Raw genomic sequence first — 19,539 nt, 5'->3', positions numbered from 1 at the left:
GATGAGCAAGTCATAGTATAGAACGTCAAAGAAACTCTGGAAGAACATCCAAACTCCACACAAAAAGTCTAAGTCACACAATACACACACCGTTATAAGCACGGAAAAGGCCTGAATAAAACATTAAACTTAAACAGTAATAAGACAAAAACTGTAAAAGATATCAAAACGCTAATTCATTTTCTAATAGCTGAAGGTATTGTGAATAGTTTCAAGTTTGAATGACATCTGTTGGTGAAAGTATGTGGAATGAGTAGCATTTCAAAGAGGAAGAAGCCTGAAGAGGATATGAAGATTGCTCCATTAACCTCAATGTAAATATTAGTTAGTCATTGCTAACGATTTTGTTTCTCTATTATTAATGCAGCTATCAATGTTAATTTAAGATATTAGTACATGTCCTTCAATCTTTTTCAGATGGTAAGTGGTCTTCCTGGTTAATTCAATTAAAAACAGAGACTAAGCTGGTATGCTGGAGGAGGATATACACCAGTTAAGTGGGCATTTCACAACCGGGCAACCAAAATGCACTTCTTTCAGCTGGATTATTACTGATTTATAATTTATAATTTAGTTATTAGCCATTAATAAAACCTTAATTACAACTTCTTGAACCACCTAATGTAAATACCCAACTTGGAGTCGTCATCCTGCACATGTTAGTATCAAGTCAAAATAGCTGTTCTGTATAAACTGCTGAACGTGTTTCTGTTATTTTAATATAAGGGCATGTTCTCTGTATGTTTATAATGTTAGCCATCATATTTCGTGAGCTGCTGAAGTACAGCTGAGTGTGACATTACTCCAAACACACAGACAAAAGTCAGTTGGGGGTTTCCCTGTTACAGATAATGGCTCAGTGTGTGGAATCGTAATCTGTTCCTGAACCTAAAGTTTTACTCACATATTCACCACCTGCAGTTACAACAGTTGTTTAAGACTTCCTGAGAGTTGTCTCACTTCCTCATTCAAAATGTTAAAAGGGACTCGCCTCCACTGAAAGAAGTTCGAAGTTTTAATAAATCTTCAGGGGCCTCGTTGTCTTTAAAAAAAAAACATCTGTCATCCCTCTTGCTGATGTTTTTGTGTACCGCTGCAGTCATTTTATAAATCTTGAGCACGGTATTGTGCGTGTACATCTAAAGGTGAAATGTGGTGCAGCTAGAGGGGAAAGTCCCCCGCTGCATCACATGGGGATATGATTGAGGGAGTGAGAGAGAGTACTGCTGTGTGGAAAATGTGATGATGAAGATTTGATGGGTTGTTCTGCTGTTGCAGATTCTCCTTTCACAGGTGTCATACACTCCAAGATGTACTGTAATCTAAACATCAGCCTGCAGAATTTCCCCATCGTGTCAGAGTAACAAATCAGTCCTCTCATCTTCCATGTGGGATTCAGGATTATATGGGATCAAACCTGCATCTATGTTCTTCATTTTGGTAACAGGCACATATTTAAACAAGCTACACTTTATCTAGTGACAGCCCCTCTTAGATTTGTGCCTGCTTGCTCTCATTCTATGCATAACTGTTTTCAAGGTGCCAGCTGATGCAGCCTGATTTGGAGCAACTGGGCTTCACAGGATATAAAAGCCCCAGCCTCCTGGACTTCTTGCTCTCTGCTCTCTGCTCCCTGCCAACACCAGAAGCCTTGTTGCTGTTCTTTGTTTTGTTACACATTTTTGCTTAACAACACCTTACACATTTTACACACATCCACACGAACACTACTAGTGTTACTGATTTTCACACACCTCATACCTGTATTTAGTTTAAACGTTTATTCTTTTTTTTGGTAATAAATAATATATTGGCATTTCTGTGTCTCTTCCCAGTTTTTGTCATGGCCTAGAGCCAGGTTTATAACGATTTGGGGGCTCATCCTGGATAGAATGCTTAACAGTAGAACAAACAAACACAGCAGGATATTGTATAAGGAAGCTATGAACATTTCTTGGCAAAGAGTGAACTACCAAAATTAGCATCATCCACCAACCAAATACTGGTAAAATATGCAAGTGGCTGCTAGATTTGCTTCACCCACCAGCCCAAAAAACAATGGTAATCTATTGAGTGGGTGGTACAATTTGAACACTCACTAGCCATTTGATGAGTATTGGAGGACATTTGTAGGCTTTTAAAATATTACAGGGACTTGTAATTACAAGTCCCTGTAATATTTTCTGTCTGCATCATGTTAGCTGTAAAGGCTAATACCCAGTGGCGGAGGAAGTATTCAGATCCTTCACTTAAGTAAAAGTACTAATACCACACTGTGGAAATACTGCACTACAAGCACTACGATCTGCATTTAAACCTTGTATGAAGTAAGTTTTAACAGTAAAAGTACATTCTGCAGAGAAAAAAAATCTTCCAGACAGTGTTTTACTATTGTATAATAGGATATGATGTTTTTGGATCCATGTACTGCTGCATTATTGTGTCTGTTGCATTTTACTGCTGTGGATGTTTAAGTTTGTGCTAATTTTAACTACTATCTATCTGTTGTCATCCGCTTATCCGGGGTCGAGTTGCAAGGGCATGAGCTCCAGCAGGGGACCCCAAACTTTCCTTTTCCCGAGCCACTACTGCTCAGAAACAAACACCATCCTCCAGTTTTTTTTTTTTTTTTTTTTTTTTTCAATATTAAAATCAATAAATATCACCCAATTTGGAGATGCATGGTTTTCACTAGACATGAGGGGTATAAAAAATGTTTTAATCTGTGAAGAAAACAAAGCTGTCAGAGAAATGTAGTGGAGTAAAAAGTACAATATTTGCTTCTGACATGCAGTTGAGCAGAAACTTAAGTTGCATTACATGTAAGTAGGCCTACAGTACTCGAGTAAAACTACTTAGTTACATTCCACCACTGCTATAATCATCAGTAGCTTGGTAGTGCAGTGTCTGACTCTGTGTGAAGCGCGTGTGCGTGTGTGTGTGTGTGTGTGTGTGTGTGTGTTTTGAGTCAGTTATCAGCTCACTGACTGTCTGCAGGATACCTGTAAGCCACTGAACTGTGCTTATTGGGTTGTTTTAGAGTGCTCATATTGTGCTTTTTAGCTTTTTACCTTTACTTTATTGTGTTATATATCTTTTTGTGCATGTAATAGGTTTACAAAGTGAAAAAGCCCAAAGTCCACCACAAAAGGAATTACCATTTCCCACAGAAAACACTGTTCACAAACTGCTCCAAACAGCTCTATTGTAGTCCAGCCTTTACTTCTGTGACAAACACGCGTCACTTTGCGTCACCTTGTAACACATGTTATAAAGCTCGCCTAGCTGCTAGTGTGGCACGCCCTCAAACCAAGCTAGTTAGAGCGGAGACCCAAAGAGTTCAGATAGTTGTAGCGCCATGTCCAGGAGACAGTGCAGAAATAAAAGGTTACATATGAAAGACTAATTCTACGCGCACACTTTCACATCCCCACCCTCTACGACACACACACACACACACACACACACACACACACACACACACACACACACACACACACACACACACACACACACTTTAAAATAACTTACCACTCTGAAACGTTTTGCTCCAGTACTAGCTTGTCAGGGCCCACCCTACTCTGCTTCTGACTGGCTAGTAGTCCTTACCTAGGTACTGCACATGTGCGACTCCCAACAAAGATGGAACAGAAGTGACATGCCTCACTTGGTAGCTAAAACGGAGAGCTCAACACACAGGGTGAAAAGAGGAGCTGCAGCAATGTGCAGAACAACAAAAATGTTGTGTTTTTTGAAAATTAAACCATGTAAACCTATTCTGGTACAACCCCTAAATACAATTATGAACCTGAAAATGAGCATAATATGAGGTATTTAAGACCAAAACCATTTGGCTTACACTGAGATTAGATAGATAGATAGCTAGATAGATAGATAGATAGATAGATAGATAGATAGATAGATAGATAGATAGATAGATAGATAGATAGATAGATAGATATTAGGAAATTCTTGTTTCAGCAGCGGCAGCAGCTATAGAATATACAATATAAGAATTGACTAGAATACACTATGAATATACTAAACTACTACTTCTGAAATATAAAGTATAAACAGAGAATAACATAATATACATTAGACAAGTAATGAGGTAGAGTGGGGGTATTATAGTAACATGTTATTAGTAAACTGTTGAGTCTTATTGCATATCAGTTAAACATTGAGTGAAGAAAAGCTAAGTGGTAAACAAGACAGTGATGCTTCATCATGGGAAATATCGCTGCATATTTGTAATACTGATGGGGTGAAGATATAAAGGCCTCTTCATTCCAGATATATGAGCTATGAATGTGCAGCAGTGAAAGATCATGAGCTTTTCACAAACAGTCAGCAGCAGTAGAGGTCAAAGTAGAAATAACAGAAGAGACATTTTTGGCAAAGGGTATTTACATTTTCTTTTTTTAAGCATGAATTGAACACATTCTTTATACATGTGTGTATATCTTCCTTATTATCCTGGATAAGCACATAGTGTCTCAGCCACACATGTGATTCCTGATCTTCCAGGCAGCCGCTGGTTTCACCCAGGACAGTTTGAAAATCACCTTACCGAGATTTGAAACATAATTGAGGAAGCTAATCTACCACAAGAAACAATTAGTTTTGTTGTGAAGGTAATAATATCCTTTAAAGGAGATCTATCATGCTCATTTTCAGGTTCATACTTGTATTTTGGGTTTCTACTAGAACATGTTTACATACTTTAATGCTCAAAAAACACTTTATTTTTCTCATCCTGATATATACTCATATATTGTAGCCGGGGAATGACTGAAACGGCACAGAAGCAGCACTTTTTACATATTTATATATAGTATAGTTGATCACAACCGTACAGAAGTCCTGACGGCTTGTTTAAAGGCACTATTGTAATAAAAAAAGACATGGAAATCTCTTTCTTTAAAAGAACAGCAATTGTGAGAAGGTGCTGATTTGAAATCTTAACCATTGTCTTTTGTTGAAATTGGATTTACCTTTTCATTGTTTAGGGTCCCACGGATTTGATGTGTAAAAAGGTTAACATTACAAAATCCATTAATTGTTTACTTTAAATATATTTTTCCTTTTTTCCTGACCTTATTAAACCCAAATGGGAACAAAAAAGTTATTTGAAGTGAAAACTCCCTTTCTTTTAACTCCCCGTTTGGCCTCCTAAAAACATACTGTTGTAAAGCTCCAATAACAAAAATCCTAATAGATTAATTTGAGGGATAGTGCTGAGTAAAAGCACAGTCAACACAGAGTCTGGCCTCTCTCCATTGACAAGTGTTAACTTCCTTAAAGGCGGGTACTCTGTTGAAGTTTAAAACTATTAGATCTGCCCAGAGCCACTCTGGATCTGCCATAACCAATCGCTAACGCTCGGTCGTGACGTCGGTTTAGCATCGCTAGCGTTCACCTTAGCCACTCCTTCACCGCTAATGGTGTTGTGGCCACAACATCATGGCCACCAAGACAACTCAGCAAAGATTGTTCTTGCTCGGGCTTTAACTTCTGGATATTCCGCAGCGTTACCACAACGGACCAAATAGCTTCGCTCGCATCTTTCTCTGCCGCCATTATGGAACTACAACTCAAACTAGCGCACGGCCTCAACGTCATCGTTCTCAGCCACTCCCTCTATTCGCTGATTGGACCGGTAAGAAATTGACCGGAGAAAACCCGCGAATATACCGCAAACCCAGACGGAGTACTGAAGGAAAACGAAAATTGAGCGGAAGTAAGTAGTAGGGCGGAGCCAGGCTATGCAACTGGGTAGCTAACACTAAAGTCTCACTTTTCCAACAGCCCCTGAACTCACTGACGGGGAAGTGTTCTTCACAAGCAAGTGTTTAACCAAGTGACTTAAAAGTAACTTTGAAGATAAAGACAATGACATTTTCAATGTCATGGATGTTTTTCAAGCAGATTGGATGTGTTCACTAGACATGAGGGGTATAAAAAATGTTTTAATCTGTGAAGAAAACAAAGCTGTCAGAGAAATGTAGTGGAGTAAAAAGTACAATATTTGCTTCTGACATGCAGTTGAGCAGAAACTTAATTTGCATTACATGTAAGTAGGCCTACAGTACTCGAGTAAAACTACTTAGTTACATTCCACCACTGCTATAATCATCAGTAGCTTGGTAGTGCAGTGTCTGACTCTGTGTGAAGCGCGTGTGCGTGTGCGTGCGTGCGTGCGTGCGTGCGTGCGTGTGCGTGTGTGTGTGTGTGTGTGTGTGTGTGTGTGTGTGTGTGTTTGTGTTTGTGTTTCACCTCTGGCTTCACAAATGAACTGAGGTGTGTCACTTCACACATTGGCACAGAGGCTGCAGTCAGCCAGCACGGAGTCTCCACCATCAGCTTACCACAGTCTGGATCTTCTGCTCTAACTAACGATGTTAGGAAGGACTTAATGATGACGGATCAAAAGTCGTTAGAAGACTTAATGATTAATATGATGCTGGGATGTGATGTCTTGGTGAGTATGACTTTGTTATCCGTGTTTTTATTACCGTCATTATTGACTGTACGCAGCATATGTGTAGCTATATATACTGACACATGGCTGTGCTTAAAAAGTTGTATACATGATTTCATATCAATATGCTATAAATGGGACATTATCGCCAGCTACCAGAGAGGAAAAAGCGTAAAGCACCGACTGGTTTCCCAGATAAAAACTTTTGAACATTAAGATACTTTTTAAAAAGATGTAGGCTATCCAAAAAACTTTGACCTCATGCATTTGTGCACTTTTCCTTGTTTTAAGGTAAGCTAGCAGTGCCTGCGGCAATATAAGAGACATATTGCAGGAGGCAGTTACTGATGACTCATGGCGACCATGTCCCAAACATGGACCATCTTCACTGTTGTTACTGGGCTGGCCGTGCAGATGTGCATAGGTAAGCTAAGACTACCGTGTGGACACATTTCTAATATTTCCGTTTCATGTGAGGCATATTTTAATATTTTTGTCATCATGTTATTTGGAGAACAAGGTTAGTGGATGTAGGCTACATGAAAAGCTTTTCTAGGAAAAAGTTATTTTGACAGTGTGTGTGTGTGTGTGTGTGTGTGTGTGTGTGTGTGTGTGTATGTGTGTGTGTGTGTGTGTGTGTGTGTGTGTGTGTGTGTGTCTGTTTAGTGTGACAGTTGTAGTTATCATGTAAAATCTGTCAGTGATATTTGTGAAATTGTGCATCTGCATAAGGATGAAGTGTTTTGTTCAACAAATCCATGATCAGTGGCTTTCACATAACTATAACTAGATGATATGAACATATAAATCATCATATCTGCTTATAGGTGAGAAATATCCTGAGAAATCCTGTGCCATCTGGTCCAGCCATGGACCTGTGGTGCAGCGAGGCACCAGCTTTACGGTGTACTGCACCTTTAACTGCAAGTGCAAGGGATCCATGTACAGTGACCATCCGCCAACACTACAGAGCCACAACGTATTTAATTCTACAACTATATATTTTAATGTAACAAACATAACCAAAAACAGAACATACAGCTGTCAGTGTAAGTGTCCTTCTCATCTGGACCCCTGTGGACTGGACATCTCTGCTGGATGTGAGTATGAAACCAAGGAGCAGGAAAAGCATCAATCTCTGAAATATTTATCACTGAAAAGTTTCCTTATGCACACATTTAGTGAATTTCAGACTATTTGTCCTAAATAAAAAGTGATGCAGGATGTTTTACAGTGCATGGCGCGTGGTGTTTCAAGATAAGACGTTCAAGATACAAGAGATGATAAAAAAAGGCACAGCTGGTTCTGCTTTCTCTTTATACTTAGATTACACACTGTTTGCATGTTGCGGGCTGGGTGCAGCTAAGTGTCAAAGCTAACACAATGTGATAAGTTCTGACCACAGAGCTGTTGCTAATTGAGTTAACTTGTTTTTTGACACATGCAACATGCCATTTCGCTAACATGAAAAGTGCACACAATATTGTCAACACAAACTCGTTCTGAAATGACACATCCAATACTAAAAATTATTTAATCTGAATAGCACATTTTATGGATTACTATAAACCCACATTTGTGTTTTTGAGGATACAACCATCTAAGTTTTCAATAATATTACTTCCTAATTTGATATTCCTATGTTGGAATGACAACTCAAGTACCAGAAATATATAACTGCAGTTTAAAATTCTTTTTTAAAAGCCTTGTTTAGGCTGATTGTTAGGTTTATGTTCTCTTTTTATTCAATTATTCATTTTCTTTGTCCTTTAGATCTACTAGAGAGGCCTGAAAATATTTCGTGCATCTACAAAGTCAAAGATAATGAAAGTGGAGTTGTGTCCTGCACTTGGAACAGAGGACGAGATACTTTTCTTAGGAACAGTTCAAAGCTGTGGTAAGTTTAAAAACCCAAAATTGGATCGAGAAGTCATCAAAACAATATAACATTGCTTATACCTACTATCAAATGAAACGTGGCTTTGTGTGTTTCAGTGTGAGAACTGTATCTAAAAGCCACGCAGATACAGAGTTCAACGTCTCCAGTAGAGGAACTGATTTTCCATCAGCTAGTTTCACTGTGACCAGCTCTGTCCAGCTGATCTCAGTGTGGGTCCTAGCCCAAAATCCACTGGGCTCTCAAGTGTCCATCCCCATCAACTACACGCTCAGTGACATTGGTAAGACAGAAGCATGTAACGCTGATGAGATTTACTCCTTAGGTATTGAAATTTGGTATTGAATGACAAGGCATTGTTCAATACTCGATACTAAGAAGGCAATTCGGTTGGTGCCTAAAATATTGAAATCGGTACAATGATGTTGTGGCTTGAAATCAGCTTTGCAAGGAAAATGTGTCCTTTTATGCTCTAATCCTGATGTTCATGATGGTTGATAATCTCCCGCCACCCTCCTTTGGCTAGTAATGATGCAGTGGAATCCTATCTTTTCAATTGCTGATTTTAGAGCAAAGAAAACATCAACAAATCATCTTGTGTACCCTTTGTGCCTGTTTTGTTTTTAATATATCTGACCACTCTGTGTTGATCTGAGCAGCGATGCCATCGACTCCTGCTCTTGGCCAACCGGAGTGCTCTTCCAGAGAGTGCATCGTCAAAGTGGAGCTGCCTGTGAAGGCTCAACACCTAGAGATCCAATACAGAACAGAAGCTCAGACATGGACATCGTCTCCTGACTCAGTAAGAAGTCTTAACGGCTCAGATTAGTGCAGCTTTTGAACATTTAGGGACTTTCAATGAGTTGTTGCAAGTTATGCTGCAGAAGGTTACTTTAGCCCTGTGAAAACAGTCACCACATGATCATAGGTCTTCTGCTGATTCAAAGCCAAAGGCAGATATGAGTGTCAGGTTGATGTTGCACAAGTCTCAAAAACGAGCTGAAATTGGACCATCAATGGTATGCAATGTTATTATAAATGGCACTTTGTTGGAGTGTGGATGATTGAGTGTTAATCAATTAAAATAAGATGAAAAAAACACTTATTTCAATTTACAGGGTGTGCAGATGAGTTCGGTACAGGTTCAGTCCATCTCCTCTCTGGAGCCCTACATGTTGTACCATTTCAGAGCCAGATCCAAATTCAGCAGCGGCCTGTGGAGTCAGTGGAGCGCAAACATTTCAAGCTGGACTCAAGAGGAAGGTAAGCAAACCGTCTGTATTACAGTAACCTGCAGCTCCTGAAGATTATTTTTGCACTTCCTAAGTGAAAGCACTACACTGACTGTCTACAGGCAAACAGTTTTGGTCTGAATGGATTTACAATATCTCTGTGGCACTTTATCTATGAAATCTATGAGATAATGCACTACTGTTTCCTTTCTTTTGGGTTTTTTTGAGTCAGTTATCAGCTCACTGACTGTCTGCAGGATACCTGTAAGCCACTGAAACTGTGCTTATTGGGTTGTTTTAGAGTGCTCACATTGTACTTTTTAGCTTTTTACCTTTACTTTATTGTGTTATATATCTTTTTGTGCATGTAATAGGTTTACAAAGTGAAAAAGCCCAAAGTCCACCACAAAAGGAATTACCATTTCCCACAGAAAACACTGTTCACAAACTGCTCCAAACAGCTCTACTGTAGTCCACGCGTCACTTTGCGTCACCTTGTAACACATGTTATAAAGCTCGCCTAGCTGCTAGTGTGGCACGCCCTCAAACCAAGCTAGTTAGAGCGGAGACCCAAAGAGTTCAGATAGTTGTAGCGCCATGTCCAGGAGACAGTGCAGAAATAAAAGGTTACATATGAAAGACTAATTCTACGCGCACACTTTCACATCCCCACCCTCTACGACACACACACACACACACACACACACACACACACACACACACACACACACACACACACACACACACACACACACACACACACACTTTAAATAACTTACCACTCTGAAACGTTTTGCTCCAGTACTAGCTTGTCAGGGCCCACCCTACTCTGCTTCTGACTGGCTAGTAGTCCTTACCTAGGTACTGCACATGTGCGACTCCCAACAAAGATGGAACAGAAGTGACATGCCTCACTTGGTAGCTAAAACGGAGAGCTCAACACACAGGGTGAAAAGAGGAGCTGCAGCAATGTGCAGAACAACAAAAATGTTGTGTTTTTTGAAAATTAAACCATGTAAACCTATTCTGGTACAACCCCTAAATACAATTATGAACCTGAAAATGAGCATAATATGAGGTATTTAAGACCAAAAGATAGATAGATAGATAGATAGATAGATAGATAGATAGATAGATAGATAGATATTAGGAAATTCTTGTTTCAGCAGCAGCAGCAGCTATAGAATATACAATATAAGAATTGACTAGAATACACTATGAATATACTAAACTACTACTTCTGAAATATAAAGTATAAACAGAGAATAACATAATATACATTAGACAAGTAATGAGGTAGAGTGGGGGTATTATAGTAACATGTTATTAGTAAACTGTTGAGTCTTATTGCATATCAGTTAAACATTGAGTGAAGAAAAGCTAAGTGGTAAACAAGACAGTGATGCTTCATCATGGGAAATATCGCTGCATATTTATAATACTGATGGTGTGAAGATATAAAGGCCTCTTCATTCCAGATATATGAGCTATGAATGTGCAGCAGTGAGAGATCATGAGCTTTTCACAAACAGTCAGCAGCAGTAGAGGTCAAAGTAGAAATAACAGAAGAGACATTTTTGGCAAAGGGTATTTACATTTTCTTTTTTTAAGCATGAATTGAACACATTCTTTATACATGTGTGTATATCTTCCTTATTATCCTGGATAAGCACATAGTGTCTCAGCCACACATGTGATTCCTGATCTTCCAGGCAGCCGCTGGTTTCACCCAGGACAGTTTGAAAATCACCTTACCGAGATTTGAAACATAATTGAGGAAGCTAATCTACCACAAGAAACAATTAGTTTTGTTGTGAAGGTAATAATATCCTTTAAAGGAGATCTATCATGCTCATTTTCAGGTTCATACTTGTATTTTGGGTTTCTACTAGAACATGTTTACATACTTTAATGCTCAAAAAACACTTTATTTTTCTCATCCTGATATATACTCATATATTGTAGCCGGGGAATGACTGAAACGGCACAGAAGCAGCACTTTTTACATATTTATATATAGTATAGTTGATCACAACCGTACAGAAGTCCTGACGGCTTGTTTAAAGGCACTATTGTAATAAAAAAAAGACATGGAAATCTCTTTCTTTAAAAGAACAGCAATTGTGAGAAGGTGCTGATTTGAAATCTTAACCATTGTCTTTTGTTGAAATTGGATTTACCTTTTCATTGTTTAGGGTCCCACGGATTTGATGTGTAAAAAGGTTAACATTACAAAATCCATTAATTGTTTACTTTAAATATATTTTTCCTTTTTTCCTGACCTTATTAAACCCAAATGGGAACAAAAAAGTTATTTGAAGTGAAAACTCCCTTTCTTTTAACTCCCCGTTTGGCCTCCTAAAAACATACTGTTGTAAAGCTCCAATAACAAAAATCCTAATAGATTAATTTGAGGGATAGTGCTGAGTAAAAGCACAGTCAACAACACAGATAGTAGAGCACAGAATTATCCATGGAGCTGTTGCTGCATAAACAGAACATAACGTTAAAACATGGCCCGGCCTGAGCTTTCTGTCATACAAAAGAGGCAACAATACTAGTACATGGGCATTACACATTAAAAACTCAAACACTTATTTGCACAGAGTATTGCTCATTGACAAGTGTTAACTTCCTTAAAGGCGGGTACTCTGTTGAAGTTTAAAACTATTAGATCTGCCCAGAGCCACTCTGGATCTGCCATAACCAATCGCTAACGCTCGGTCGTGACGTCGGTTTAGCATCGCTAGCGTTCGCCTTAGCCACTCCTTCACCGCTAATGGTGTTGTGGCCACAACATCATGGCCACCAAGACAACTCAGCAAAGATTGTTCTTGCTCTGGCTTTAACTTCTGGATATTCCGCAGCGTTACCACAACGGACCAAATAGCTTCGCTCGCATCTTTCTCCGCCGCCATTATGGAACTACAACTCAAACTAGTGCACGGCCTCAACGTCATCGTTCTCAGCCACTCCCTCTATTCGCTGATTGGACCGGTAAGAAATTGACCGGAGAAAACCCGCGAATATACCGCAAACCCAGACGGAGTACTGAAGGAAAACGAAAATTGAGCGGAAGTAAGTAGTAGGGCGGAGCCAGGCTATGCAACTGGGTAGCTAAAGTCTAGTTCAAAGTCTATCAATTAGGAATAACTTTTAAGAAACGTCAATTCTATAAACATGTCTTTCACGTTCATTGAAAAAAAAAAAACTCAGACTCAATTCTAGTCTGTAAAGTCAAATATCAACCTTCTTAATATCTCAGTATTATTGTCCAGTGACAGATTATGTTATTGTTTCAGCGCCTGCCAAAGAGTTGGATGTGTGGTACGCTGAGCTCGCCTCTAAATCGCGAGTTTACTGGAAGGTACGTTTTTAAAAAGCGTTTCAATTGTTTATTCTGAATTATTGTAATACTAATATAATTACACAAAACGCTGCTCTGCTGTACAGTTTCATGTGTTCCCTCTCCCCTCTCTCACTCTGTGTCTGTGTGGTGTTGTTGCCATAGTAACACTTTCTGAGCTTCCTGCTTCACTACTACTTTCTGCACAAACTAAAGGTCAACCCTTGACCACTTCTGAGGTGTGACACACACACTTGCACATCCCCACTCTCTACCCCACACACACACACACACACACACACACACACACACACACACACACACACACACACACACACACACACTCATTTAATGTCACATAAAGACGTGAGAGATAAGTGAAACCTGATGCCAGACACCAAAGTTTCAGTTTACAAGAAAAGAAGAGCTGAGCAGAAATGACGTGTTTTAAATGCTGTCTCAGTGTGTTGATTGTGAGCATTCTATTCACAAATCCAAGGCTCGTGTAAATGCTCATGTTGTTTCTTTTTCTTGAACAAAAGCAAATATATGGTGACAAACTCAATAATTCACTTTTAAAACATTTCTCTGACTGCAGGAGCTGAACATTTCCACCGCTAGAGGGAAAATCATAGAGTATAACGTCAGCGTTTACAGCCAAAACTCTGGATTGGTCTTCGTCAACACAGAGTCAATTAGTGCCGATGCCAGGAATTATTCAGTCCCGTTCTGTACCGACTGTGAAGTCACAGTATGGGCTCGCAACTCCAAAGGGCTGTCCCCTCCTGCCAGAATTAAAACCCATCACACAAAAGGTAAAAAGATAAGTAAACCTTGTATGAGTGAATGCTTGTCTAATTATGTCTGTAGCTTCGTAAAGCCAGAATGTGCCTCTTTTTGTGGGTGAGCAGTCACGTTAAGAGGTTACAGGAGACACATTTGTAATACTAAGGGTGAAATTGGTGTCTATATAATGATCTCTTGCAGCGAAGAGCACGCAGTTTGAGCCCCCTCAGGACGTTGTCAGACAAGTAACTGCAGACAACCACAGTGTCACCATCTCCTGGAGAAAGCATGACACTGCACCGCTACATTCAGCATATGTGCTGGAGTGGTACCCAGAGGGCCACAAGCTGGAGGAGCTCAGATGGGTCAGACTGGGCCGGAAAGACAACCATGCTGTTGTTACAGGTGGGACATGTAGAGTTGCAAAATATACGCCTTTTCCTCTTTCATACTGTTTTTTTCTAGTTTCTTTAATGTTGCGATACCACTATTTTTCTTTATGCAGGTATTAAGCCATTTGAGTGCTACGAGGGAGCAGTATATGTTTTAAACAATAAGAGCTCAGTGAGTAGGACCAGATTTACTGTCTCCACTTTGGAATCAGGTAAGATCTAAGAAGAGCTTACCAGTGTTAATTCGATAATTCATAGTTTATTAAACTCAAACCTAACTGGCAGAAAATTCAGTTAGTAGCAGGAGTATTAAAGTGTTTCAAATATTCCTTTATCATCCCTCCTGTTGAGTAATCTTTTTCGGTTCTGCTTGTTGCCTGCAGCCCCAGAAGTGGGTCCGTCAGTCCAAGAGACGGTTGAGGGAAACAAAGTAAAAGTGACCTGGACAGAGATTCCCACGGGTCAGCGTGGGGGTTGTGTAACCAGCTACACCATCTATTTAGAGAACAATAGCGGACAGCGGAGGGCTTGTAAGAAGCATTTATCTTTACTGATACGTCTCATACAACATGTACTATTTGGATGCAGACAGTCACATGAGTAACTTTCCTCTGCTGTATGTATATTAATTTGTATTGCAGACCCTATACCAGCATCAAAGAGGATGCACACCATCAAAGACCTGTCTCCAGCTTCCTACAGCCTGTGGATGACTGCTTCAACGGCTAAAGGAGAAGGCCCAGAATGTCAAAAGGTCAAGTTCTTCATCCAGCGTAAGCAGCTTTCCAAGTTTCTTTAAAGCCATAGTTTGACATTTTGGAAGCCGCGCTCATTTGCTTTCATCCCAACAGTTACATGAGAAGGTCAATACCACTCTTATGTCTGAACAGCAAATATGAAATGACTTCCTGGAGTCTCCGCTGGTTGCCTGGTCTGCTCCTTGCCAAGAAATAGGCACATCAAGCCACAAGTTGTTAAACTTTGGTTTTCTACAGATTAAACAAACAACATATAATGTGTTAGTACGTGAGCTATAGATTTGCTAGTAGGGAGATTTTGTTGGCCGGAACCAGGCTAGCAGATTCCCCCTTTTTCCAGTCTTTATGCAAAGCTAAGCTAACTGGCTGCTGGCTGTAGCCAAAATGGAATCGGTCTTTTTTATCTAACTCTCAATAACAAATAAGTGCATTTCAAACTCTTTATTTAACATTGGATGAAACTAGCTCTGCTGATTACATGTGTTTCAGACCGGCTATTGGCGCTGAAATCTTTTTTTTCCCTTTAAGACTCAGAAAAACGCAGAATTTCTTACAATAAAAATGATTGAGTAACTGTATTTAATAATATAAAGACCAGCATTGTCCAAAGACATACTGTAGCTTAATGGATAGGTTCACATTTTTTCCAAGTCTGTCTTAAAACAATTAAAAAAAGAAATACTCAGTCTGTGTGAAATTGTATTCAATTCAGTTTATATTAAGTTAAAATGAGGCTCCACCAGTCTGAATTAATCAAATCAAGTAGATGTCCTCCAAAGTTAGTCTTTTTAGTACAAATGATCTCATTGTTTCCTTGCTGAGCTGCAGAGAAGGGAAACCTTATATTGACTAAACTTTTGCATTTTTTGATGCACAAAACGAGGACTGGGTGTTTTGTTCCCCATCACTCACATTGAAAACACCTTAAAAGTGATCTTTTAGGGACCTGACTTTGGTTTGAACCCATCCTTTAAAGAATGTTATACACTGAAAGTTTTGATGTGGAGTGGCTCGAACAACCTGTCAAGTCAAGTGATTTTCAATAAAATAGTCAAATTTAACAGAAAAGACTTGCTTATTTTCTTCAAAGGAGTCAAAGTTTTTCTCGGCCAGAAATCTAATTTGACAACTCATGGTCCACTTACTACCTTTTTCAGTATCTTTCAATCACATCTAATTGTTTTTCTAAGCAAATGGACTTTTTGTCAAACAACTTAAGAAAATGTCTTTCGATAGATAATTGCCTACTTTTTTTTCCTTTTTACTACCTAGCTAAATATATATGCTGCAGTCTTACATCTTCCTGTTTCACTGTCACTGTTGCAGAGGAGACCCAACTATCCCCCCTACTAGTGTGTGCAGTCGCCGCCCCGATCGCGTTGTTTCTGGTGTGTGTGTACCAATGTTCAGCTTTAAAGCAGAGGTATGTGAGCAACTACAGTTCTGCAGAAACCACACAACAATGGTGCAGTAATAAAAATGTATTATGGCGCCATTAAACTTTCCATGCCGTATTGTTTTTTTCACATTCCCCCTTAGGCTCTGGGTGTATTTCCAGTGTGTCATGCTTGATGATGTGCCAGATCCTGCAAACAGCAAGTGGGCACAACAGTGTACCCAGGAGAAGGTAATTATGTAAAAGTAGATAAAGTATGAGATGCTGTAAATTGCAACTCACTGTTCATAGTTTAAGCCTGTATCTCCCTTCAAAACAGGGCAAGATGAACCTCCAGCTGCCGCCGAGTAACTCCAGTGTAACCAAGGAGGAAGAAGAGCCCATCCTGGTGGATGTGGAGGAGCTGCCCAAGCAGAGCAGTGACATCTGCACACTTACACTCTCTCCTCAAACCAGTCGGAGCCCCGAGTCGGAGCTGGCCACACTGGCCTACCCTCTGACCACCTACATCAAGAGCTTCTCCCACGACTCAGACAGCTCTGACCACACGCAGACATCTCTGGACACCAACACAACTGTCGGCTACATCTCATCACACAGGCCGGAAAATATGGACGAGGAATACCAGGAGGAGGAGGAGGAGGAGGAGGAAGAGTTTGTAGACATGCTGGGTTTCTTCCCCAGTCACAACATCTTCACAGAGCCACTGGAGTTTGGAGGGAAGTTGACTCTGAATGCGGTCAAAATTAACTGCAGTGACATCTTTCAGAACAGTTAGTGTTAACCTGAAACCAGAACTCTTTGGTGGGATGAGGTTTGAGTGAAAACGATTTTTTGAGGAAGAGGACGGCTAGGTGGGGTTTCACCACCTAAACAAAAGACACCAAACACAATGACTGGACGTGGTGCCTGGATTCCTCTTTTTTTTTTGCATCACGCACCTTGCTGCATGAACTACCTCCTTGCTCATTGAAATCTGAACTGTAACGAAAAAGCTTTCTTGCTGAAGTCTTCCAGAGCTGTTGTGCAGGAATAACATTTGACTGAAAAAGTACTTCTGTTTTCATTTAATGCATTACCATTGTTTTCTCTTCAGAGCAGCATTGGACATACTAACACCATGACCTATGTCCTTCAGATATTGTAATTTCTCTCTGCCTGACTTAAAGTATTTAAATAAGACATACACTGACAGCACTGATAAGGCCCTTTTTCACAGCAGACATTTTGACTTGTCATAGTAGGAAAAACCCAGGTTTTACTAATAACATTAAAGCCATAGTGTGTAGTTTCTAAGATGATAGTCTTAATTAGCTTTGTAGCAACTCATTTGGCAATGGCTTGAATGTAACAGACGATCATTAATGTAAAAAAGTTACGCAGTAAAGCTTTAACAATGGCTCTGTTGTGTTCAAGTGTCCAAGTAAGCCGCGGCAGTGTGACAGTGAGCCAGCATGCACAACACCCTGAAACTGAAGCAGCTAAATAAATAGAATTTAGCAATAATTTATTTTAGTTGTACCTGTACTTTTCCTCATGTGACATGTCCAAATGTCTCCTGTCATGTAAAAGGACAAATACATACTCTATCACAGTTTAAATACATCTATTCTACCTCAATCTTAGTTCATCTAAAACAGGAGATAAGGGAATGTCTCTCAGATTTGTTAGGGCATGGGCAGGTAATATTGCTGGATGATGACAGATGATTCGTTATTATTTTGCTGAAGATTGATTGGATCCGAATCATTATCAATCAATTAAAACACTGTATCTACATTTTGTAATATTTGGAAACAAGATGAAGAGTTTACAGCTATGCTAGCAGCTCTGTGAGGCTGTAGGGCTCAACCTGATTTGAGCTAAATGCTAATGTCAGCATGCTTACATGCTCACAATGACAATGCTAACATACTGATGTTTAGCAGGTTTAATCATCTTGGTTTAGCATGTTAGCATGCTAGTGTTTGCTAATTAGCTCTCAACACAAAGTACAGTGAGGCTGAATGTCATTAGTTTTGTAGCTATTTGGTCATAAAACCAAAGTATTGGACACATTTAAATTTGGATGATCACCAAAGTTATTACGAGTCATCCTACTCGTGAACTTATGTGTGTGTACCAAATTTCATGGCAATTAATCCAATAGTTTACAAGACATTTCACTAAAAGCCAAAAATAATAACCTGCTGGGTGGTGCTAGAAGGGAAACTCAGGGAATCACCAAAGTAAGATGCATCCACTTGGGACCATGAATGTCTGTAAAAATGTCATGGCAGTTAGTGAGAGTTGTTGTTGTTGTTGAGATATTTCAGTTTGTTCAAAGCAGTGAACCCGACCGACATTTCCATAATAGACCTAGAGCCAGGCTGCTATCATGGTGAAAAGCTGATGTTTAAAGTGTAAAAGTGTGTGTAAATGTGTTTGTATGTTTAGTGGTTTTCTTTACAGTTTCATCAACAGACTGGAAACTGTCTCTTTCTGTTATTCTATCAGTTTAAAGCCACACTATGTAACTTTTCCTGCGGCTGTAGTTCCAATGAGACAACCTGTAGGGGGACCGAAGAGCGAAAAGTTACATAGTGTTGCTTTAACTTGTATAGAAACTTTTGATTCATTTACTTGCACCACCTTAATGCGAGAGTCTGATTTTGTAATTTTAATGTCCATGCAAATAAACAAGTGATTTCCTCCTCTGCACTCACTGGCCACTTTATTAGATACAATCCCCCCTAACCCTTAACGCCTGTTCAACTGCTTCTTAACACAAATATCTAATTAGCCAATCCAGTGGCAGTGACTCAATGCATTTAGGCATGTAGACATGGTCAAGATGATCATGCTAAAGTTCAAATCAAGCATCAGAATGGGCAATGTGGCATGATTGTTGGTGCAGGCAGTATTTCAGAAATGCTGCTGATCTACTGGGATTTTCACGCACAAGCATCTCTAGGGTTAACAGAGAATGGTCCCAAAAGAGAAAATATCCTGTGAGCAGCAGTTCTCAATGGCAGTGGTTAAAGGAGAATGGCCTGACTGCTTTGAACTGATGGAAAGGCAACAGTAACTCAAATAACCACTCGTTACAACCAAGGTATGCAGAGGCGCATCTGAGAACGCACAACACGTCGCACCTTGAAGCAGAAGGGTTCCAGACGCAGAAGACCACACAGGGTGTCACTCCTGTCAGCTAAGAACAGGAAAGTGGGGTGACAATGAGCACAGCTCTCCTAAATTGGACAATAGGAGAT

General features: G+C 39.7%; 1 protein-coding gene across 1 annotated transcript; it reads left to right on the top strand.

The window, feature by feature from the left end:
* Positions 1 to 6,285: 6,285 nt before the first annotated feature.
* On the top strand, positions 6,286 to 18,988 carry il12rb2 (interleukin 12 receptor, beta 2a). Its single transcript, XM_078259359.1, has 16 exons — positions 6,286 to 6,481; positions 6,773 to 6,905; positions 7,309 to 7,581; positions 8,255 to 8,378; positions 8,477 to 8,661; positions 9,038 to 9,180; positions 9,497 to 9,641; positions 12,913 to 12,977; positions 13,555 to 13,771; positions 13,944 to 14,147; positions 14,248 to 14,346; positions 14,518 to 14,664; positions 14,776 to 14,907; positions 16,219 to 16,315; positions 16,432 to 16,519; positions 16,608 to 18,988. The coding sequence occupies exons 2-16, from the start codon at positions 6,836 to 6,838 to the stop codon at positions 17,064 to 17,066; spliced, it is 2,448 nt and encodes an 815-aa protein (XP_078115485.1). The 5' UTR covers positions 6,286 to 6,481; positions 6,773 to 6,835; the 3' UTR covers positions 17,067 to 18,988.
* Positions 18,989 to 19,539: the final 551 nt, after the last annotated feature.

This window comes from Sander vitreus, chromosome 9 (assembly GCF_031162955.1).
Source record: "Sander vitreus isolate 19-12246 chromosome 9, sanVit1, whole genome shotgun sequence".
NCBI lineage: Eukaryota > Metazoa > Chordata > Actinopteri > Perciformes > Percidae > Sander > Sander vitreus.
This window is presented reverse-complemented; position numbering and strand designations above follow the sequence as displayed.